The sequence below is a fragment of the Acomys minous genome, assembly GCF_964271855.1.
Source record: "Acomys minous genome assembly, chromosome: 1".
Lineage (NCBI taxonomy): Eukaryota > Metazoa > Chordata > Mammalia > Rodentia > Muridae > Acomys > Acomys minous.
In genome coordinates, this window is record NC_140483.1 from 73,677,167 (window position 1) to 73,701,990 (window position 24,824).

Below are 24,824 nucleotides of genomic sequence, written 5' to 3' on the forward strand. Positions count from 1 at the left end.
ATCTTAGGGCCTGACCTTTTTCTGAGCTGCTTGGGGGTTTTCTCAACATCACTGTGCTTCACTGCAAATAAAACACATGTCACCAAACTTAGTGGGTGACAAGTGCCCTTACCTTCTGAGTTATATTGCTGGCATTAGGTTTTATCTTTTGAGGAACTACCAAGTTGCTTTTCAAATTGGGTTGCAGGTTTTGCATTCTTACAATAATTGTACTGCAAAAGCTCCATTTTTTTCACGCTCACAATCTGTTACTGTATGCTTGTCTTGTAGTAGACATCCTACTGTATGGACATTGGTACAGTACTGTGGCTCGGACTTGTTCACACCTTATAACTAGTCATGCTAACTAATCAAATATTATGATTCAGTTCATTGTCTTTTTTTAATAACTGCATATTTGAACCTTTTGCAGATTTTTATTCTCATTGTCATTATGTTGCATTTTTTCTGTCTTCTGACTATATATCCCTTATAAAAAATATAATTTTCAAATTTATCCTCCAATTGCATGTGTTTTCTTCTTTCATTATTCATTATATCATTTCAAACAGAAAACTCCTTCATTCTCACTGAGCTCAATTCATCTGTTCTTTCTTTTATTACTTCTACTATTACTGTCAAAATGAGAAAAAAATGATAGATTTAAGGAAGCAAAAATTTGTACCTATATTTTCTTCTAAGTGTTCTATAATTTTATTTATTTTGAGAATGACCTTACTACATTTTGATTTAATATTTGTATTTGTTGTAAGATGGTGTTTTTACATGATTCCATTATTTATTTTACCAAATTTAAATACTATTTATTCATTCATGTGTGTGTATGAGTATGAGGGTGTGTACGTGTGTGTGTGTGTATGTGTGTGTGTGTGTGTGTGTGTGTGTGTGTGTGTGTGTGTGTTTATCAGGATGCCAGGGCACATGTGTAGTCAAAGGATAACCATCAGGAGTAGCTTCTTTCATTCTATCATGTGGCCCCTGAGACAGAACTGAGGCCCTCAGGCTTGACTGAAAGCACCTTTACCTGTTGTCGAAGTTTTGGCCTTTATTTTAATCCCAGGGATAAGATATGGGGGCTGTTCCAGTTTGTCCACAGTTGATAGCTGCTTCCTGAAATGGCATGTGACGTTTTTCAACATTGAAGTACCAGATACAGGGGCATGGTCTGTGTCAATGGGATAAATGCCAGACAAAATAGAGACTAGGGGCTCCTAGAAGGAAGAAAGTTGCTGGTGCTTTCTCCCTGCTGGTCCTGGTTGCTATTGATGCAGTAGGATGAGAAGAAGATGAAAATATCCTGAAAGGGGATAGAGCTTGCCCCAAGGAACCCAATGACCCTAAAAAGAAGAAAACAGCTTATGAAAATTATCCCTCTTCTCCCACTAACCTTTTCCTTCTACCTGGTGTTTGAGTATTAGAAGCTATTGGATAGAATAGGGAGAATGAAGGTACTCAAATTAAAAAGTGTTTTAAAAGTATTCCAATATTTACCCTATGACATCCTTGGCCTGAGTTTTTCACCTACAAACACCATATGACTGGGCACCATTTATCAATGTGTATATCTTTGCCTTCAGCACTCTTATGATGTTGAGTCAATTACTAGTGCTACCACATAAATATTATTGTCACTGAAAATGCTAGAAAGTTAAACCTAACTTAATCACATAAGCCAATCATTTAAAAAACATTACTTATATTTATTATAATGGAGATGATGGTGTGTTTTTTCTTCATACCACTAGCGTCTTTTATTTCATCCCATAAGCTTTCCTATGTATGTCATAAATATTTTTAAGAACCAGTTGTAACTATTGCAATATTTCCCATTGTAAACACTCTCTTCATTTATTTAATTCACATATCACTAGACTCCCATGGAAATATTCTAGGTTCAGGTTCTCATTCATGTCACACTGTTCCTGTATGGATAGTAGCTATGCATTTAATCTCAAGCTTCTTCAATTTACACATTTTGTAATGTGTGGTAATGCAGGAACATTATTGAAGGGGCCATGTTTACAATTCAATGATCACTGCATATGTTATATAAGTTCTCCCTTAATGATGGCTCTTACTCTTTTTTTAATTGTTATACTCTCTCAAACTAAAATTAGAATAAAAATTAAAATTCACTGAATGATCTTTAGACTTTATTCATAAGTAATCTATGGAAAAACCAAACCTTTTTCAGAACATTCTTCTCTTGTCTTGTCTAAACCATTTTTTTAAAAAGGATGAGTAGCAACATATATGTATACTGTTAAATTTAGCTTTATACTGAAACAAATAATATCTGAATATTAGAAATAATTGAAACTAGCTTTTGTAGTAGAACAAGAACACCATTTTTTGACATGTCTAATCATAGAAGTTTTTTTTTTTTCATTTTTAACTTCTTGTCCTAAAAACAAAAAAAATTGTATATGCCCATATGTAAAGTGCATTTTTTAAACTGTGGGTCACATATAAATTTGATTATATACAGAATCTTTAAACAAGGCCTTTTATTTTGTTAACTGGAAAATAGTAACTTAAACTGCAGGTCATATGTACATATGGAAAACACTTGTATGAAGCAGATGATGAGCCAACATCTTTATGCCAGTAAAGTTCTGTTTTATATTTTTAACATAAGAAACACTGATATAACTTGCTTGATTAAAGTAAAACATTCTTTCTGAACCTATCCCAAAATTGCACTAGTACTTGTGATCTGTTGGAAAATATGCATAAACATATAGCATTGACTAGGTGGCAAAACTACACATTGTGAATTGAATTTTTACAAGGTAGACAAATGGCAAGAGCATTAGGAAGCAAAGCCAAATTTGGGTATATTCTTGGTGACCCACACTTAGCCAGAGGATGTTGAGGGAGGATTAGGTACACTATACCCTTCTTTGGGAAGAAGAGAATCCTATCATATCCATAGGAACTAAGTTTACCAAATACTTTCCCAGGCAGATGTGTGCTTACAGATCTATAAAGTGCAACTTTTCCATAATACCTACACATAAAATTATGAAATTTAAAGTTAGCTCAGAAGCAGCCTGGCCCAAGGCAGACTAAGTATTTCTACAAGTTGACAGACACAGCATTAATCACAAGACATATTTCATGATGGTTACTGAGATAAATTTTGCTTAAATTGTCTTCTTTTTTCTTTGCTTCTGTATGTTAGCAGTATATGTGCATATAGGTATGTGATCATGTTTATGTGTGTATACCTTTGTGCATGCACATGTATGTATAGGGCAGGAGTCTATAAAAGATGTCTCCTTCAGTTGCTCTTCAAAATATCAGTCACCTCTTGAAATATTAGCCAATGAACAGTGGGGTCTTCCTGTGTCTGCTTCCCCAGGTATGAGTTATGCACAGCACCATATCTATCTTTTACTGTAGATGCTGGAGATTGAAACTCACTCCTTCACACTTGTGCAGCAAAAACTTGATGCACCCAGCCATCTTCCAATCCTTAAATTATACGCTCTTGTAACACAGAGATTCCACTAGTCTAAACCCTGCTGAGCAGTGCTCTTTATTTATTGCTTTACAAAGCCCATCTCACTGAATAACAAGGTGATACATAGGATTATTTGTGAGGATTAGCCTCCCTAGCCACATTTGCAACTACAAATACTCACCTAAAATGCCTTGGGAAATGTTTCTGTCAACAAACTGCTTGAATACAAACATGGGAGGCTGAGTGTAGATCCCTATTACCCATGTAAAAACAAGATGCATCAATAGAAGAAGTGACACATTAAAAGGTCTGAAAATCCTGGCCATTCAGTCTTGCCAGTTCATGAGCTGTCAAAAATGGAGAATGAAAAGGGAAGACATCCAACCCTTAGTCTCCAATATCAAAACAGATCCAAATATGCACATATGGACATACACAGAAGCACACTGTCTGATTTTTCTAACACCCTTCATCCAGTGTTGAGTCCAGAGAAGTACATGATAATGCATTAGATCTACCTTGAGTAATTAAATAAATGCTTGAAAGCATGCTTTCTTATCTTTTCTTTTGCAGAGATCTCAGCTCTTTTTGATTCTGGTACCTCTGTTACATACATGTTTGAAGAACCATACCCAGTGACCAAGAATACAAGCCTTCTATCTTCAGCTATCTACACAGATACTACACAGACAGCTCTATCCAAAGAAATCATCACACTAAGTTTCATGACAGCACAGACTCCCTGCCTCTTGCTCTTCCTCAATTTCTCTTCCCAGAATTTTTTGGTTCTCCTGCTCTCCAAGAATGGTAAGTGTTGACGGCATGAAGCCACAAGGTCAGCCTTGTCTGGAGGGACAACTCATGATCTGCAGTACCCCTGCAGAGACTCACAGCTAGGCAGCCTCAGCTTAGCCTTCCTTCCACTTCACCTTTATGAGCTGCAATTGGTATTCTGGGTCAGTGCAAATTGTTCACTCAAGTCTCAGCACACTGATTTTAATTTGTCTGGATTGCATTGAAGTAATTCTTTATTATTTGCTCCATGCTGATATCCATTAAGTGTAAACTCTCATAAGCAGGTCTGAATGTCAGAAGAATACCAGCCACATGTATACTGCCGTCTTTGCTAGCATGCTCATCACTGGAGGCTGGTAAAGCATAAATACTGGTTGTGTTTAGAGACAGGCATTTTCCAGGTCTTTGAGAGAAATATGATGTGTGCCTTTGGCACAGGACCTCACTTTTTAGAGTCTGATTTTTTTCTTAGAGGCATTAATTATTTTTATATAATGACTGACTGTGGGACTATGATATTTGCCAATCTGAAATGGTAAGACCTGGGTTATTTTATTTGCCTGGAGAATACTACTGTTTAAGAAATAAGTTTGTTACTTTTTTCTTTCTTAAAGTTATTACAATTAGTTTTAAAACTCATTCATTTTTAAATGGCATTGTCTTGTCCCATGACTTCACATACATAAGTAAATTCAAGTGTTTATTAATGACTACATTTTGTTGTTATCCGAGCTTCATTGCTGGTGACATCCTTAATAAAATAAAATTTGCAAAGAAGACTTGTCTTCTCAGTTTTCAATGTATCTGTAGTAACTAGGCTGTCATGATGATGTTGCCAATCATAAGCATACAATAAGGATGTGAATTAAGCTTTAGAAAGAAGATAGACCTACTGGTCATAAGAAGATTAACGAGAGGACAGAAGTAAAACATGCAAGTAATATTAATGGCAGTTGTAAGTCAAGCTCTCTTATCACATGATTTTTTTTAAACCACACTATGTCAGGACAAAACCTCTTAATAGAGCCATAACCATGTACACTGTGAAATCCGAAACCTATCATATGTAAAATTGTTTGAACAAATGAACTGAGGAAATACATATACATCCCTATATCATAATCTCACACAACACTCTCCTATGATCAAGAATATGTTCTATTACTGTGCAATTCTCTGGTACTATGACAGGATTTTAGAATTTTGATAAGTTCACATGAACCACACAGTTAAGCTTCAGGGTGAACTGATGTGTCAAAGAAGTGGGGCCTATGGAAAGTGGCATGTATGTAATTCTGTCTAAACCATGGATGCAAATTTTATATTTCACTTTGTATCCTTTTTCTGACTGCATTTTGTGTTATCTTTCTTTATCCTGATTTATTATATATGACTTGAATATAAAGAACTATTCATTTAATTTGAAAGGTATAATGAAACTGGGATGTATGGGATGAGATAACTGAAAGCACAAGAATTAAAATAGATGTTCCATATAATGTTATAAATGTCATTAATTCTGGGGCCAAAATAGAGGGAAAAAACAGAAAGTATGGACAGACAGGAAAATAAAGACAGAAAAGAATGAGGGGGGGGAAATAAAGAGGAAGAAAGGGAAGTGTAGGAGGAGGAAAAAGACAAAGAGGGGAAGTAAGAAAAAAGAAAAGATTAAGAATATGGGAAAAAAGGACTTAATATTTTTCAAGCCCATGCACCATTTAATCACCTACTCACCAGTTTAAAAGTTAATGGCCAAAACCACACCAACAGATCAGACCTTCAGCTCTGCTACATTAAAGCCTGCCAAGTATATGAGGCTGCACTTGGATCCTGGGGCATGGGAAATTTGACCAGGTACATGCAAGACAGATAGCTAATATATGGAACAGCTAGGAATGTCTCCCAACAGTCAGTTGGCTGATCTTCCTTGTAACCTAGATCACCTTCTCCTGATGTGTTTGTATGATGTTAAGATGTTAAAGAGATTGTCCCCACAGTTTTTTTAGTAGACCTTCACATACTTACATCAGTCATCATATACCTCTGAAAATATGACTGGTGGGCATACATGAAATACAACTCACTGCATCTAATTAATTATTCTAATGAATTAATACTGTGTTTAGTTCTCCTAGTAACTCTGGTTACCAGCTAATATATCTACTACGAAAGACCTCATAGCTCACAATAGCACAGTGATTAACAGCCAGAGAAGGGCCTCAACCTCATTTGCTCGGTCCAGTAGCACAGTCAGGTTTTTTATAGTTTATTGTTTTCATTTTTTCCTTGTGGGAAAATCTTACTGGAAGTCTCAGGTCTGCAGTGTCAACTGGTGAGTGCGGGGATTATGGGTGTGCACCACCACCCCTGGCTCTGTTGTGTTAATCACAAGGACTAAATAAAAAATGCTAATCTTTTAATCTTTGGAACAATTCTTTTAAATAGTTGACATTTCTTTAGTAGGAAATAACCTTAAACTCCTCCCTGGCATATTTTTTTTATATTCCTTTCAAGGCATTCTTAAACTTTCCCTTTATTAGCTGCCCAATCTGGCCCTACAGATATTTACATTCATTAAACCAAGACTAAATTCAGAAAACAAGGAGGTGCATAGGTCATAACTGTTGGTTGTGTAGATCTCAGGCAGGTATAAAGGCTCAGGTGTGCAGCATGGCTTCCCTAGTTAGGACAGTCTGGCTGGCCTATTAGCTCCCAGATGTTGTGTATCTCTACCTCCTGGATGCTAAGGTTACAGGTCCATGCCAACTCAAATTGCATCAAACTCAAGTCCTTATTCTTACAAGGTAAGTGCTTCATTTTCTAAGACATATTTGGACATTTTACTGAACACATGTTCTCTCTTCCCCATAATACCATTTTTTTCAAAATTGTCATTTGACAAATGTTCATGGAGCACTTTCTATGTGGCAGGAAGTATTTAATATATCAAGATACAGACAGACCATGACCTGCAATTAAGAACATATTTTTCAGCCAGAAACATACAAGTTCATATGTCTCATATACATATGGTTTGTACAGATTGATTACACTTAGACTATCTGCCAGGAGATCATGGATACTAGATACAGGAAGAGGGTAATAAAGTTGATCCATTTCCTTTGGAAGAGAAAAATCACACATGTTCCACAAAGAGAGTGACTTTTAAGTCATGTGAGATAAATCAGTATTTTTTGACAGAAAAAAATTTCATTAAAAACATTTAAATTCCCTTTATTTTATTCTTGTTTTTATTGCATATTATAAAATGTTCATGTGTGTGAATTACTTTCTTTTCCTTTTGCTTTGATAAACTGTACCAGCAAAGCAATTTAAGAAGAAAGGGTCATAGTTTGGGAGTATGGTTTATAACAGAAGAAAAGGAATGTATTAAGGAGCTGAAGGTACCAAGGAAACAGAGAGAGAGAGAGAGAGAGAGAGAGAGAGAGAAAGAGAGACAGAGAGAGACAGAGAGAGACAGAGAGAGAGACAGAGAGAGAAAGACTTAGGTACTTAGCTCAATTCCTCCCTTCTGTCCAGTAGTCCAGGAACCCAGGCTATGGGAGGGTGCTGGCCACAGTTAGGTTAGGATTTTAACTTCAATTCATCCAAACATGATAAACCATTAGAAATATGCCCTGAGTGTTATCTTTTTGGTTATTTTGAATACTGTCAGTTGACAATCAATATTAAGGATCATAATGTCTATATATATACCCCCATGCAATTATTTTAATTAGATTTTTGGTTCCTTTCTGGTTGAAATAAACAAGTGAAGTTAGAAGATTCACAAATAAAGCCATCAATCTATGCTGAAATTCCTTCAGTAAAAAATTGAATCGATGCTTCCAGGTCAGCTTCACTTTGTGGATTTTCAGTTGCCTCGGGCATTGAATGATTTGTGTCTTTGCCCCAGTGTTCCTCTCTTATCTATTTTTGGGGGCATATAAATTTATAAGGTTCACAGTCTGAATTGCTGAATACACATGCCTCAAAAGGAATAATTATGATGTGAGATACTTTGTATTTCATATGTACTAACTCAAGAGAAACAGAAATAATTATGGATCATGACAGGAAGTACCTTCAAAGTACAAAACCTATCAGTTTCCAGACACGGTCAAGTTCATAATAGGATGGCCTTATTATCCATCTCTGCTTTCTTTCAAGGAAATCCTTCAGAATTCTCTATTGAATCTTGTCACCTATCTCTCTGACAAGAGTACATTTGTGAGATACTTTGTGCAGAAGGAATTATGATGCCCAGAGCTGGAGAAGCATGCCCCAGAACTAATTATTGATTGATTGATTGATTGATTGATTGATTTTGTCCCATTCAGTACTGAACACTTCAGTACTTTTTATTGCTTTACTGAGAGTTTCCAGGTGAGACATGATTGCATCATTGCATCTATGCATGCGATTTAAATAATTTCTTCCATAATCCTGTCACAATGATGTTGCTGTGACCCATTGCGACCTTTCTACTGGATAGGAGATAACCAATGTCTGAGTTTATCCACAGTGCTAAGTGTTTGGTCTGAGCAGGGGAATAAAGAATTGGGTAGAATGAGATGCTGACCCTATTTCTTATTTCTATTTTTTTTCTGTAATGAACACTTTAAATTTGGTTTTCTCCTAAGAATCTAAATATTATCCTGAACTGAACTTTGCCTCCTCTTTGCCACCTAGATGGTGAGGTCCAGATTTCTTCCTCTTCATTTATGGTTATATTGGACTAAAAGAGTAATTTGGTGAAATGAGATGATGGAAGTTAGGTCCCTCATTCAAAAGTAGATACTAGAGGACTTTAACTCCCCTCTTGCTTTAGCATGTAAGGACACAATTTGGAAGTCAGCCTCAACAAGCAAAGAAGAGGACCCTTTCCAAGAGGAAAGACTAAACAACTCCATGTTACATCACCTGCTTCTGGAAGCATAAGAAAAAATAAAATAAAAGGTCTGACAGCTAGGTGAAGGCTTATGTGTTACATGGTATTTTATTTGAACTAATTAAGTAAAGACAAAACAAAATGATGCATATGCATGTAGCTCATAGAAAGTAATTTACACAACATTTCTTCTCCTTATTGATAGCAGTTAAGATATAAATTACTAGCTTAATATTGTGTTATCCAACCATCAAAACAAAGTCAAATATTTAGTACATTTGATATTAAAGTGTAATTAAAAGACAAAGTGGAAACTGCCTAGAGGGTGAGAGCTTCACAGGCAGGAAATTACTAGAGGAAGGTGAAAGATAAGACTAGGAGTATTCTCACGTTAGGTGGCTGCCATCTCACAGGGATAGTAGAATTATATTTACAGAAGCATGAAATCAAGAACATTTAAGAATAGCTTTTCCTAATGTCTTATAAAACATAATTTCTAAGGAGAGGTAGGAAAGTCAGAAGACGGGTTGAACATCACAGAAAAACGTATATGTGAAGGACTAATGAAGTGTCTTAGGTACTGCTGGCCCATACTCTGTAAGCTCAAGTCTGCAGATACAATTAAACCTGCTATATACTCTCTCTGTGCTTCAGCCTTGGTGTGTCTGGAGCTACCTGCTTGCATAAACCATCATCAATGGAAACAAAAATACAAATAGTCAAAGCTTCTGAATCAGTCCTCTAAGTCGCTGGGCTAGTATAACTAATGTAGGGCTTGTATTGAAATGAAGCTAATGAAATATCAGCTAAAATCAACTCTGCAGACACCTATTGAGTATAATCTTAGTCTGTGAGGGCTGCAGGCAAAATGCAGCTGTTGGGTGACTAAAAAGGAGAGTTCAGGAGGATCCAAGATGGCAGTGAGTGGCGTGGACCAAGTTTAGAAGCTTCAGTAAATGCTTCAGGGAATTGCATGGAATTCTGAACCAGGAACATCAAGCTCTCCACCTCACTACAGTGGGAGCACTCCACAGTTCAAAAGCACGAAAATACAGAAAATCTGCATACCCCTGAACATGGGAAGAGCATGGATTCTATTGGATTGGAGTGGCAGTGGCAGCGGCATCTGCTGAAATTTGCATGTGGGAAGTCTCCAGCAAAAGTGATTGGCATAGTGGCCAGTGGGTGTTGCTGTGGGAGAGGGGACTCAGTTCGGGATTTGAGCCCAGCAACTCTAGCAGAATTCAGCACTCAGTATGAGGCCCATGGCCCAGGCTCAACTCATCATGCAGCTCATGCCCAGAGACCCAAGCTGCACTCAGAGTGCAGTTTAGGCGCTGAGCCCCTAGCAGAGTTTGGTATGCGGTTTGGGCCCAGAATTCCATACTGAGCTTGGCAAGCAGCTCGGCCCCTGAGGCTCTAGCTGAGCTCAGCACACAGTTTGGGTCCAGAGTCCCTGGTTAAGCTTGGTGTGTGGTTTGGGCACAGAGAACCTAGCTGGGCTGCTCATGCAATTTGGGCCCAGAGACTCTACCTGAGCTTGGCATACAGTTCAGCCCCTGGGACTCTGGCTGAGCTCAGCACGTAGGTTGGGGAGTTTGGGCCCAGAGAATCTAGCTGGACGTGGCAGCCAGTTTGGGCCCAGAGACTGTAGCTGAGTTTGGCGTGCGATCCTGGCCCTGAGACTTTGGCTGGATCAGTCTGCAGTCTGGGACCCAGAGTCACTGGCTGAATTCAGCATGCAGTTTGGGTCCAGAATCCCTTGATGAGCTTAGTGCTCAGTTTGGCCCCTGGGACTCTGTCTGAGCTTGCAGGTTGTGTCCAAGGTCCTTGGCTAAGCTCAGTAAGCAATTTGGGCCCAGAGAACCTAGCTGGACTTGGTGGGTAGTTTGGGTCCAGAGACTCTAGCTGAGCTTGACTCAGGGTCCCAGAAATGAGACTTTGGCTTGACTTAGCGCAAGGATTGGGCCCAGAGTCTCTAGCTGAATTTGGCGCACAGTTTTGGTCCAGAGTCCTGGCTGAGTTTGGAACGCAGTCCCAGCCCTGATACTCTGCTGAATTTCGTGGGCAGTTTGGGTCCAGAGACTCTAGCTGAGCTCAGGGCTCAGTTTGGGTTAAGAGTCCCTACCTGAACTTGGTGGGCAGTGTAGGCTCTGAGACTCTGGCTGAGTTCGGTGCATGGTTTAGGCCCAGAGTCCCTAGCTGAGCTTGGCGGGCAGTTTGGGCCTAGAGAGTCTAGCTGAGTTCAACGTGCGGTCCGGGCCCCGAGCCTGTAGCTGAAATGTGCAAGCTAACTGTGTGGTTTGGGCCCAAACCATGATTGGACTCAACACTAACTGGACTAAGTGCGTGGATTAGGCTCAGAGACCCGTTTGGGTTCAGAGACATGAACTGGAATCAATGTATGTGTGTGTAGTTTGGGCCCTGTGACACTAACTTGGACTCTGCGAGTGGTCTGGTTCCTGAAACGCTACTGCGAACCACAACCACATACCAGCAGAGCATCAAAGCTCTGGGACTAAGAAAATCTTGGGGAGACAGGGAGTAGAGTGCCTGTAGACCCCTTCTGCACATCCTATTTTAGTCCCTGGAGAGCTCCAGGGCTACAAGGGAACCAAAAATGCTGGGGACACAATGGCCTCACCCAACACACATTCAGTGACCCAGAAGGATTATAGAACCCACAGTACAGGGAAGCTGGGGATCACTGGCAGTGAGAGACCCAAACTACAGGGTTAGATTCTGCCATCCAGACCAGTGAAGCATCAGAGCTTCCAGCCTAGGGAAATCATGAGCAAACAGATGAATCTATCCCCAGACACCATCCACACAACTACTGAAGCTACTTTCCAAAACCAAGACGGCAAAATGCCTAAAAGACAGCATAAAATTATATGCAAAAAAACCAAACAAACAAACCTCAAAACAATATGGCGTCTCCATATACTAGTGGTCACAAAGAAAACAACCCAGAGAATGCAAATACAATGGAAATACAAGAAAGTGACCTCAAATCCTTAGTAATGAGGATGACAATGTAGGAAACAAATAAAATTCGTAATCAAATGCAGGAAGATGTAGCCAAACAGATGGCCTTTAGAGAGGCAGTGGAAAAATTCAGGAAAATGCAAACAACCAGATAAAGGAAATCAATAAAACTCTACAATCACTGAAGGCCTATAAAGAGTCAATGTAAGAAACTCAGGAATATACAATCAGATGAAAGAAATCAATAAAACAATTAAAGATCTGAAGATGAAAATGGATTCAATGATAAACACACAGACAGAAGAAAAATGGGAACATGAGAGCTTATAGAGGAAGACGAGCAACACAGAGGTGAGCATTTCTAACAGAATCCAAGAGATGGATGAACAAATCTCAGGTCTAGAAGATACAATCGTTGATCTTGAGTAACAATTAAACAAAATGCTAAATCTGGAAAAATCCTGACACAAAACATCCAATAAATCAATGACATCATGAAAAGAAGAAATTTGAGGATAATAGGCATTGAGGAAAGAGAAGATGCCGAATTCCAAGGCAGAGAGAATATTCTCAACAAAATCATAGAAGAAAACTTCCCTAATCTGAAGAAAGTGATTCCTATAAACATACAAGAGGCCTACAGAACACCAAATAGAATAGACAAGAGAAGGAAAACTTTCCATCACATAATAATCAAAACACAAAATATACAAAACAAAGAAAAATATTAAAAGCTGCAAAGGAAAAGGACCATTTAATGGAAAACCTATCAGAATTACACTCGACTTCGCAGCAAAGACCATAAAAGCCAGAAGGGCCTAGAGAGAGATAGTGCAAACCCTAAGAGACCACAGATGCCAGGCCAGACTACTTTATGCAGCAAAAATATCAAGAACCATTGATGGAGAAAATAAAATATTCCATGACAAAAACAAATTCAAACAGTATCTATCCACAAATCCAGCTTTACAGAATGTACTAGAAGAAAAACTGTAACCCAAAGGGACAAGTTACAACCAAAACTACACAGAAAATAAATAAAGACACCACTGGAAAACATAACCAAACAAGTGCTCTACTGTAACCAACATCAAAATTAAGACTCTTAACAGTCAGTGGTCATTAATATCTCTCAACATCAATGGTCTCTATTCTCCAATAAAAAGGCACAGACTAATTGAATGGATGTATAAACAAGATCCAACATTCTTCTGCATTCAAGAAACACATCTCACCCATAAAGAGAGACATTACCTCAGGGTAAAAGGATGGAAAAAATATTCCAAGCAAATGGTAACAAGAAGCAAGCAGGCATAGCCATTTTAATATCTAACAAAACAGACTTTCAACCAAAATTAATCAAAAGGGATAAGGAAGGACACTTCATATTCACCAAAGGTAAAGTCAAACAATATGACATCACAATTCTGAGCATCAATGCTCCCAATACAAAGGCACCCACATTTTTTAATGTTAATGGTAATGAAGTTTAAACCACACATCAATCCCCACACAATAATAGTGGGAGACTTCAACACCCCACTCTCACTGAAGGATAGGTCATTGAAACAGAAACTAAGCTGAGAAATAACATTGTTAGCCAATACCATGAATCAAATGGATCTAAAGGATATCTACAGAACCTTTCACCCAAACAAAAAGGAATATACCTTCTTCTTTTCACCCCATGGAACCTTCTCCAAAATTGATCACATAGCAGGTCACAAAGCAAGCCTCAACAGATACAAGAGGATTGAAATAATACCTTGTATCCTATCAGATCACCATGGTTTTAGGCTGCAATTCAACAACAACAGAAATGACAAAAAGCCTACACATACATAGAAACTAAATAACTCTTTACTTGATGACATCTGGGTCATGGAAGAAAGAAAGAAAGAAAATAAGGATTTCCTGAAATTCAACGAAAATGAAGAAACAACACCCAAATTTAGGGAATACATTGAAAGCAGGGCTAGGAAGAAAATTCATAGCACTAGGTGCCTTCAAAAAGAAATTGGAAACATCCCATATAAGCAACTTAATGACACAGTTGGAAGCCCTAAAAAAAACAAAAAGAAGAAGCAGAAACACTCAAGAGGAGTAGACAACCGAAAATAATTAAAATCAGGGCTGAAATTAATAAATTAGAAATTGAGAAAACAATTCAAAGAATCAACAAAACTAAGAGCTGGTTCTTTGAGAAAGTCAAAAAGATAGACAACCCGTTAGCCAAACTAACTAAAAGGCAGAGAGACAGTATCCAAATCAACAAAATCAGAAATGAAAAGGTAGATATAACAACAGATAATGAAGAAACACAAAGAATCATAAGATCCTCCTTCAAAGGCATATATGGCACAAAATTTAAAAATTTAACGGAAAAGGATGATATTCTTGATCAATTCCAGTTGCCAAAATTGAGTGAAGAACAGATAAGCAAGCTAAATAGTACTATTTCCCCTACAGTAATAGAAGCAATCATTGATTGTCTTCCAACCAAAAAAAACCCCAGTGCCAGACGGTTTCAGTGCTGAATTCTACCAGACCTTCAAGGATATGCTAATAACGATACTCTACAAGCTACTCCAAAAGATAGAAATGGATGGAACATTACCAAATTCATTCTATGAGGCCATAGTCACATTGATACCGAAACCTCACAGACCCAACAAAGAAAGAGAATTTCAGACCAATTCCCCTTATGAACATTGATGTAAAGATACTAAAAAAAAAATACTTGCAAAATGTATACAAAAACACATCAAAGATATCATTCAGCATGACCAGGTAGGCTTAATTCCAGGCATGCAGGGATGGTTTAATATACAGAAATCCATCAATGTAATCCACCATATAAACAAACTGGAAAAAAAAAACCAACAACATGGTCATCTTCTTAGATGCAGAGAAAGCATTCAATAAAATCCAACAACCATTCATGTTTAAAGTTTTGGAGAGATCAGGGATACAATGCATACAAGGCACCTCAACATAATAAAGGCTATATATAGCAAGCCAATAGCCAAAATCAAATTAAATGGTACTCAAGGAAATTCCTCTAAAATCGGAAACAAGGCAAGGCTGCCCACTCTCTCAATACAGTACTGGAAGTTCTAGCCAGAGCAATAAGACAACAAAACGAGATCAAGGGGATCCAAATGTGAAAGAAGGAAGTCAGATTATCCCTATTTGCAGATGATGTGACAGTGTACACAAGTGACCACAAAAATTCCCCCAGAGAACTCCTACAGCTGAAAAACACTTTAAGCAAATTGGCTTGATACAAAATTAACTCAAAAAAAGTTAGCAGCCTTCCTATATACAAATGACAATCATGCAGAGTAAGACATTAGGAAAACTATACCCTTCACCTTAGCCACAAGCAATATAAAATATTTAGGAGTTACTCTAACCAAGCAAGTGAAGGACTTGTTTGAAAATTTTCAAAACTATGAAGAAAGAGAATGATGATGACATCAGAAGATGGAATGATCTTCTTTGCTCATGGATTAGAAGAATTAACAGTAAAAATGGCATCTTAGCAAAAGCAATTTACAGATTCAATGCAATCCCTACCAAAATACAGAAGTAATTTTAAAAGACATCGAAAGTTCAATTCTGAACTTCATATGGAAAAACAAAAGGCCCAGAATAGCTAAAACAATCTTGTACAATAAAAGATCCTCAGGAGAAATCTTCAGACACGATCTCATTAAAACAGCATGGAACTGGCACAGCAATAGGCTGGGTAATCAGTGAAATCGAATCTAAGACCCAGATATGAATCCACACACATATGGTCACTTGATTTTTGACAAAGAACCAAACCTATTCAATGGAAAAAAAGATAGCATCATCAACAAATGGTGATGGTCTATCTGGATGTCTACATGTAAAAAATGCAATTGGACCTATATTTGTCACCACACACAAAACTCAAAGCCAAGTGAATCAAAGATCTCAACATAAAACCAGAGACATTAAGTCAGTTAGAAGAAAAAGTGGGGAAGAGCCTGCAACACATTGGCACAGGAGACAACTTCTGGAACAGAACACCAACAGCCCAGGCCTCAAGGTCAACAATTAATAAATGGGACCCCAGGCTGAGAAGCTTCTGTAAGGTAGGAGACACTGTCAACATAATAAAGTGACAGCCTACAGACTGGGACAACATCTTTACCAACCCTACCTTTGACAAAGGTCTAATATCCAAAATATATAAAGAAATCAAGAAATTAAACACCAGCAAACCAAATAACCCAATTGAGAAATGGGGCTCAGAACTAAACAGAGAATTCTCAACAGAGGAATATCAAATGGCTGAAAAACACTTAAATTAATGCTCAACCTCATTAGTTATCAGGGAAATTAAAATCAAAACAACTCTGAGATTCCATCGTACACCCATTAGTATGGCTAATATCAAAAATTCAAGTGATGCCACATGCTGGCAAGGATGTGGAAAGAGAGGAACACTCCTTCGTTGCTGGTAGGAATGCAAACTAGTACAGCCACTTTGGAAATCTATCTGGCGCTATATCAAAAAATTGGGAATAGGGCTTCCTCCAGACCCAGCTATTCACTTCTTGAATTATACCCAGATGATGCTCAAGCACACAACAAGAAGATTTGCTCAACCATGTTCATAGCAGGCTTATTCATAATTGCCAGAACCTGGAATGGATAAATAAATTGTGGTACATTTACACTATGGAATACTACTTAACTATTAAAAACAAGGAATTCCTGATATTTGTGGACAAATGGATTGTATGAGAAAAGATCATAATGAGTGAGTTAACCCAGAAGCAGAAAGACTTACATGGTATATACTCAAATACATCTGGACACTAGCCCAAGGGGCATGTCCCATGAAGTTCTTCACTTATCAGGAAAGAGGGGAGGACATCCTATTGGGACTCTAGGTGAGAGAAGCATGGGAGAATTGCAAAGTAGAAGGATCCAGAGTGTCCTAGAAACCTATAAGAAGAACACTATGATGGGCAGATCTGATCCCAGGGATCCTGCTCAAACTATGGCACTAGCCAAAGACAATACATGCAGTAAACTTCAAACCCCTACCCAGATCTACCAATGGACAGGACATTCTTCACAGTTGAGTGGAGAGTGGGGTCTGACTTTCACATAAACTCTGGTGCCCCATATTTGACCACATCCCCTGGATGGGGAGGCCTGGTGGAAGTGAAAGGAGGATATCAGGCTACCAAGAAGAGACTTGATACCCTATGAGCATATACAGGAGGAAGAGGTCCCCCTCAGTCACAGTCATAGGGGAAGGGAGTAAGGGGAAAATGGGAGGGAGGAAGGAATGGGAGGATACAAGGGATGAGATAATAATTTAGATGTAATATGAATAAATTAATAAAATATATTTTAAAAAGGAGAGTTCATTTCCTTATAGTATTTGGAAACAAGGAATGCAAAATCAAGTGCTGGCACACAGTGTTGTTGCATGGTGAGAGATCTCCAGTTGGGTTGACCTCATTTTGTACTTATGCTTTTGTATTTACATCAAGGAAAATTAAAAAGGAGGTGGAGAAGAGAATGAAAGAGCAGGAGAGGGTGTGTTTGTGTGTGTGTTTCTATAGAGAGAGAGAAAGGAGGAGACTTTAGAATACTCTTGTGTCTTTTTTTGAAAGATACTAATTGTGTAAGATGAGAGAATACTCTTTATGACATCATTTGGTTAATGGGGAGGTTGGTCTCTCCTTTTAGGGTTTTAGTCTCTAATACCAGCAGTCAAGAATATTCTCAAAAATAGCTTAAGAATAATATAATTAAATCTAAACCAAAACTCCAAAGAAGATAAATTGTAGCTACCCCGGAAACAGAGAAACAGAAGATGAAGATAGAGCCATGTTGTTCAATCTAATTGTGGAAATTGGCCACATGACAGAAAAGTAAAGAAGCTCAGAATGTCTGAAAAAAAACAAGTGAGCTCTGGCCACCATCTCAAAGAAAGAGATAAGAAAAATGGAGTGTTATTGAACTCAGAAAGGAGGAAAGATCCAACAGAACTTTGTAGTAATTACAGAACTGCACTGAGGGATTCTGGGAAAGAAAGGTATATCACATTAACTCATTAAAGGAATAATTATCATTTCCATCTTTGTAGCTTGCTTGAATGTGAACCAGACTCCGTAAGGGGTGATGTTTTGGACAGGTTATTGGCCAGCACAGATAGTTGAACTCTTGGACTGTATATAATGGTATGTCTCTACCCAGAGGTAGATTCATTTTTTTTTAGATTCAATTCCTAATGTAACAATTTATCTTAATTATCATCTCCAAATATAGCCATATTTAATCTTAAGCTTCAATATACACATTTTTGTTCATTTTTTGTTTTGTTTTTGTTGAGACAGGGTTTCTCTGTGTAGGCTTGGCTGTCTTGGACTTGCTTTGTAGACCAGGCCTCCAACTCACAGGTATTTGCCGGCCTCTGCCTTTGCCTCCCGAGGGTTGGCATTAAAGGCGTGTACCACCATACCTGGCTAGTACACACATTTTACTGCTAACACCTAAAATGTACTATTTACTGGTTGATGTATATGTAATAGGAAAACAAGTATACTATTATTGACTTTCAAAAAATTCAGGAAGTAAAACATGTGTTTGATTAATATTAATTATATCACCATTGCTCAAAACATCTCAGCTCTCAGATGGTTCTCTGGTTGAAATATATATTTTCCAACTAGTAAGAGAAAGACTCACACAACTAGCAAGTGTAGGGAGTCCCTATAGAGTCCATGTGCAGATCTTGTAACCAAACACAATGTTGTAGACTCTTGAGGCCCACACAGGCAAAACAAAAAAACAAAAACAAAACAAAACAAAACAAAACAAAACAAAAAAACCTCTCACTTCAAAAGTGATACACATTTAATTCTAGTGATAAATATTTAATTCTAGAGCTGGCTATGAGTGACTAAGGCCACAGAAAACAGAGTACTCAAAGCACACAGATTTGGACTATCTCAAAATTTATATTCCAATGTGTTAACAATTTTATGAAATTTTATGGTAGCAGAACAAAGAAAATCACGAACTAGGACACTTCTCAAATACATTTAGAAGATATTAGATAGGAAGATTAAAGTAGACACTATCTGAGGACACTCAGCTAATTGGCTGGTGAGAGGTCATGACCACTTAAGTTAATATAACCCAAAAGGTTTCATTTGTCAGTCATGAAGATATTAGCTCACAAACAAAGACTAGCAAGCGATGGCTATCAATGGTGTTAAAGATGACCCGTGACAAAGTGTACAAAGGTTCCAGAAAGTTAAGGAACTTTTTCCCCCCACAGGAGAAAGGTTTATCATCGCAGCAAGTAAATATCAGTGTTTACCCTGAGGAGAGCAACGGGTTTGGGGATTAGACATGCATACTCGGGAGGAATGTCTCCTCATTGCTACAGGTTCTCAGTCAGAATCTCATGTTCAACCAGCAGAAGTGAATACATTCAGGCAGAGAATTTAGTGTTAGGATGAGCAAAACCTGCCTGAATCAAGCCTTCTAAAGAGAGGCAGAATGACTCAGCAACTTTGGGTGACTCTGAAGAACTTTCTCCAGTGGGCCTTAGCTAAAAGAAGTACAATTCAAAGGTCTGTGTGGTCATTTAAAGTGCCACATCTTTCCCAAATCCCAAGTTGGCTAGGGAATAACAATGCCGAAAAGTTGCAGGGGAGACGCTCTGGGGAGAGGGTGAGCCTTTCTTCCTAGTGTGTGAATGAACAAAGGCTTCTGAAAGGATTTGGCCACAAGCAGAATGCTGAGATGAGTGCTACTGTTCCTCTAATCAGTAGGCCATTTCTGGCGCATGTGCAGAGGTGGGCTTCAGGACTCTCTGCCCATCAGCTGTGTTGTATCTCTATATTCTAAAAGCTTCTCAAGAAATGTTCTAAGAACTGAGTGATTGTTTTTTTAAGCAAGGTTTCTTTCTTGACACTTAGTGTAAGCCCCTGATTATTTTCTTTTCTTGTGATGTTCAGTGGTTTCTACATAGGGTGAGGATGGGGAGGGGTCAGGTGCTCGAGGCACCCATTTTTTTTTCATCTGTAGATCTGGAATAATTTTGTTGGTCAAGGGTCACCTAGGAGGTTTTAGGGATTAATGAGAACCTGCTAGCAAAGGATTTGAAGATCTCAGATAAAAGATGTGGGAAAATTATAAAATAGAGCTATTATAGAATGCACCAAAGAGGTGGCTACATTCTGAGCTACATGGATTTTTTAAATGCTGAGGTGGAGAGATTGAGGAATTGTGTATTTAACTTTTGGACTAAACATCTAATTAGAGGTTTAAGGAATAAGGAAATATTTATCATCAGTGCAAAGAAAGCGTTTCTCAAATAAAAGGCATGCTGTTATTCTTGCTGCAGCACTTTACCTGTAAACACATCTTGAGGTAGAAAAGAAGGTACTAATTCAGGCCTTTCCCTGTACACTTCATCATCATCATCATCATCATCATTATTATTATTATTATTATTATTATTATTATTATTATTATTATTTGCAGAAAGTATACTTTGAATAGTCACTAATTTCTTTGGCTCTTCAATGCTTTAGCACATAAATGTTTCTGTTCTGTCCTTCTCTCTCTGTCTATATGGTGTAGTTATCCCCTGTGACAGGCCATCTCCCAGTCCCCAAGAGTATTTGAGCATTCGTGAAGTTACTTTGTGGAGAATAGTGTGACTGCTGCCTATACCCAACCCTATCTCTGCATTTGGTGGTCCAGTTTTAGGCTGAATTTTTTGAGACCTCTTATTCAAGAATGTAATAAAAACACAAAGAGATTGCAAAAAATTGCAGATAACTAGTCCAAAATATAACAGTGATAGAGATTAGTAATAAATAAATGGTCAAACTTGACAGGGGACCACCAAACAGATATTCAAGTATCCCAGGTAACTCTCTGGGGGTCTCTTTTTGTCTGGATTTTGAAGACAATAAGTTTTATTCTTTTCATTCTTGTTTTATTCACCTTACATCTCCCTAGAATCTACTAGCTCCTCTCCTCTTGGTTTCACCCTCTCTTGCAGTTCCCCTATCCCTTCCCCCCTACTTTTCAGAAAAGAGGACCCCCCCTTCACCAACCCATCTCATGTAGGAGCTAAACATAAACATATTTACATCCACTACACATCCCAGACTGAGCACCCCCTCTTCCACTGAGACCGGGCAAGGCAATCCCACTGGAAGGTCATGATCCAAGTGAAACAGGCACCAGATTCAAGGAGAGCTCCTGCTCCCATTACTCGGGGACCCACATGAAGAATAAATTAGTTGCCCATTGGCTACATATGTGTAGACAGCCAAGATCCAGTCCATGCATGGTCTTTGAAAGTTGCTTCAGTCTACATAAGCACCCCTAAGTCCAAGTCGTTTGACTTTGTTGGTCTTGTGGAGTTCTTGTCCCCTGCAGGTCTCCTCCCCTCACCCTTCCACAAGGCGCTCTGTACTCCCTGTGTGTTGTTGTTCCCCTCCCTCCACTAGAAGTTCTGGATGGCTGGAAGGTGGCCTCTTCAAGTCTCCATGACCCCTGCTACCAGGACTCACCCCAATATCCTCCCAGGAGCCTACATTGTCACAGGTCCTCAGTTTGTTTCAGAGATGCCTACCTCCACATTTTTTCTTCTCTTAAGGCAAGGAAGGTTAATCTATTGCTCAGAGCACAAGATGTGCATGTGGCTTGATGCAGGTGGGTTCCAAAGACGCCGATTGATTGCTTTGTAAATTGTTCAGAGTTGGGGAGGGTATACATAGAATCTGCAGATAAGTGTCTCAAGCAGTGCTGTCATGCTTATTAATATTGCAAGAATGCCATTCTTGGGCAGTGCCAAACCAGGCTTATTACTGCTACAACTTACAGTGGGCCCAAAAATGTAAGCCACTTTTGTGATTGTAAGACTGGAAATAGATGGTAGAGGAGCATGTCCTCCCTTCCTGGTTATGCTGAAAGTGAGCTCATGGGAATAGTTTCACTGTTATTCATAGTTTCTGCTGGAATCTGATGTTTAGAAGTTTTAGGCATCATATTAAAAGATGTGAAGTCATGCACACAAATAGAAAAGTAGCAGGCAATTCAATTGAAAACAAAATGAAATTAAAATCTACATACTGTAGAAGAGCACAGTAGTCTTGAATGAGAATTATTGGAGAGCCACTGTTTACTGTTTGTGTCTTCTTTCTTTAGGTAGAATGGAAGGACGAAGAGTTGGTTGCTTGGGATGCCATGTTAATTGTTTGTTATTTTTATTGATGGGCTTAGGTTATGCAAGCCTTTGTTCATTGCACGTAGTCTTCTTCATGATGAATCTATTTTTTTTTATACACACTCATTATTCTTAAATGTAAAATAGTAAATAAGGGATTTTCTCTAAAATTACCTTGCCATACTGTGCCTGCATCCAAATCCTGCATAGTCTGCATCAGCAAACTGGCCTTAGCTTTGGATGTGCTTCACAATGTGTTTGACCACACAAGGGAGAATACTGAAGGCTTTCAGGAAACTCCACTGCTTCATAATGATGTGCATTCAGTTCTATGCAAGTGGAAGCCAAGCCGCTAAGTGCCCTGGATAAAGGCTGTATGTGGCTATATCCAAGCAGATCCTGGGCTTGTCTGCCTCACTATAACTGCTTATCATGGGGCTTCTCTGCTCACCCTGGGTTTGAAAATGGAGAGGGGAAATCAGATTGTCTTTATGATTTATGTGGAGATATAGTGGATCTTAGTCCAAGGAAGATAGTCCAGGAAGATATACAGCAGGTTCCTTTCCACCTTCAACTTACACCTATCCATTGGTGTAGAGACCTGAATAGAAGAGAAGCCAGACGAGAAGTCTCACTGTAGATACAGCACTAATCATGCAGGAAGTGTACTATGTACACTGAGGTCTGGGATCTCAGCCTGATTTTACTTCTTCAACACAGAAAAATAGAACATTCTTCCATAGAAAAGTGAATAGTTCCATAAAATATAAATGATGTTTTTGTTTTTAGAAAGATCCCTATTGATAATCAGTCTCTCATGTGATCTCCTTCCAATGGTACCTACCTGCTAATAATCTCACGGGAAATGTCCATCTGATATGTAGTGTCTCAATCATCTGAAACAACAAGAAACAAAACCCTCTGTGCCCATAAACCTTCCAAGATAAGAAATAATGTAATCAAATGAACAAGTCAAGGAATTCACAAACCTAGGAATAAAGTGGGTACAGAAATCCAACAAAATCATAGTGACTTCAGAGGCAGTAGGGAGTCTGATAAAAGAAAAAAAAATAAGTCTATGAAATTAGAAGACAGAATCTGGAAAATCACCCAGGTTATTGAACAACAATAAATAGGGAAGGCGTGAGAAGACAAAAAAGGCACAAAAGAAAGTAATTATAAGTTCAAAACTGGGTGTCTAATATCTGAAGGAACTTTCATGAAGGAAGGTCAAATGTGGATGAAGGTATTAGCAAACATATTTGAAAATAATTCATGAAATGAAAATGAGAAAACAAAATGATTTTTTAAAAGAGTAAGATGTATTTTATTTCTTATAATTTTAACACAATTTCTTTAAAAATTAACATGGAAATTGCTGCCTAGATTTCTTATTTTATTCAATTGTCTAAGAGGCATCTGAAGCTTTGCATGAACTCTCTTACTTATCATGTTATATTTTTATTTTAATAGCTATAATGAGGTTCAAAAATAATATTTATAATCTTTTTTTTCTATTTTTAGCTTCTTTGTTTTTTTCTTTATTAATTTATTCTTGTTACATCTCAATGGTTATCCCATCCCTTGTATCCTCCCATTCTTCCCTCTCTCCTCTTTTCCCCTTATTCCCCTCCCCTATGACTGTTCTGCATGTCAGCAAGTAGATCTATAACAAATCCAGGCAAAGTCCAGAACCTAAATCTAAAGACAGATGATTGAGGTCAAACTAGCATAAAACTTCTCAATGGAAACACGTGTCCTTTGTAGATGGTAAAAGAATTATCACCAGAATTCTAAATCAAAATAATTTCCATCATGAAATTGTAACTTTTGTTAAAGGATCAGCCACATGTAATATTGCTGTTTGGATATTCCTAAGGACATTTCCTGGGATGTTCTCCAATGGCTGAGATGTTTACCCAAATGTAGCATATACAAACTGCAAACATCATGTCACATCATTCTACAACCTTCTGTGCTTGGCTTAGTTGGAAAATATTAGTTGTAATTTCTAAAGACTACAGATTATTGTCCTAAGCTGTTCGAATATGAGTGTCCCCAGAGTTTGCCTCTAAGCCCTTCCTTGTGCCTACTCACAGTGGATAGCACTTAGCTTTCTGCTTTTTATTAATGTTTAACAGAAATGCCAGCTCTTTCTCATATGGAAAAGCAGTAGTAGAGAGCACCTGACAGAAATGGAAGACATTTAAAAAAAAAGAATGTCATAAGGGCTGAACATGAGGGCACAGGAATTATCAAAGGCTACTGTAGAAGCACATTGCTCCCACTTGCTTCATCACTAAGAATGTATAATAAAGGTTGGGGAAATAACTCAGTGAGTAGATTACTTGTCATCAACAAGCATTAAACACAAAGAAAGAAAGGAAGGAAGGAAGGAAAAAAACCACTGGGCAAATAATGAAATAGAGACAGCC

The 24,824-nt window shown here is 38.1% G+C and overlaps 1 protein-coding gene across 1 annotated transcript in view; it reads left to right on the forward strand.

Moving 5' to 3' along the window:
- The window catches only part of CNTNAP5 (contactin associated protein family member 5), an 893,510-nt gene that overhangs the window by 762,962 nt on the left and 105,724 nt on the right, over positions 1–24,824 (forward strand). Inside the window, exon 19 of the mRNA XM_084797079.1 lies at positions 4,040–4,273. Coding sequence (XP_084653205.1) covers positions 4,040–4,273 — 234 coding nt within the window. The remainder of the gene's footprint in view (positions 1–4,039; positions 4,274–24,824) is intronic.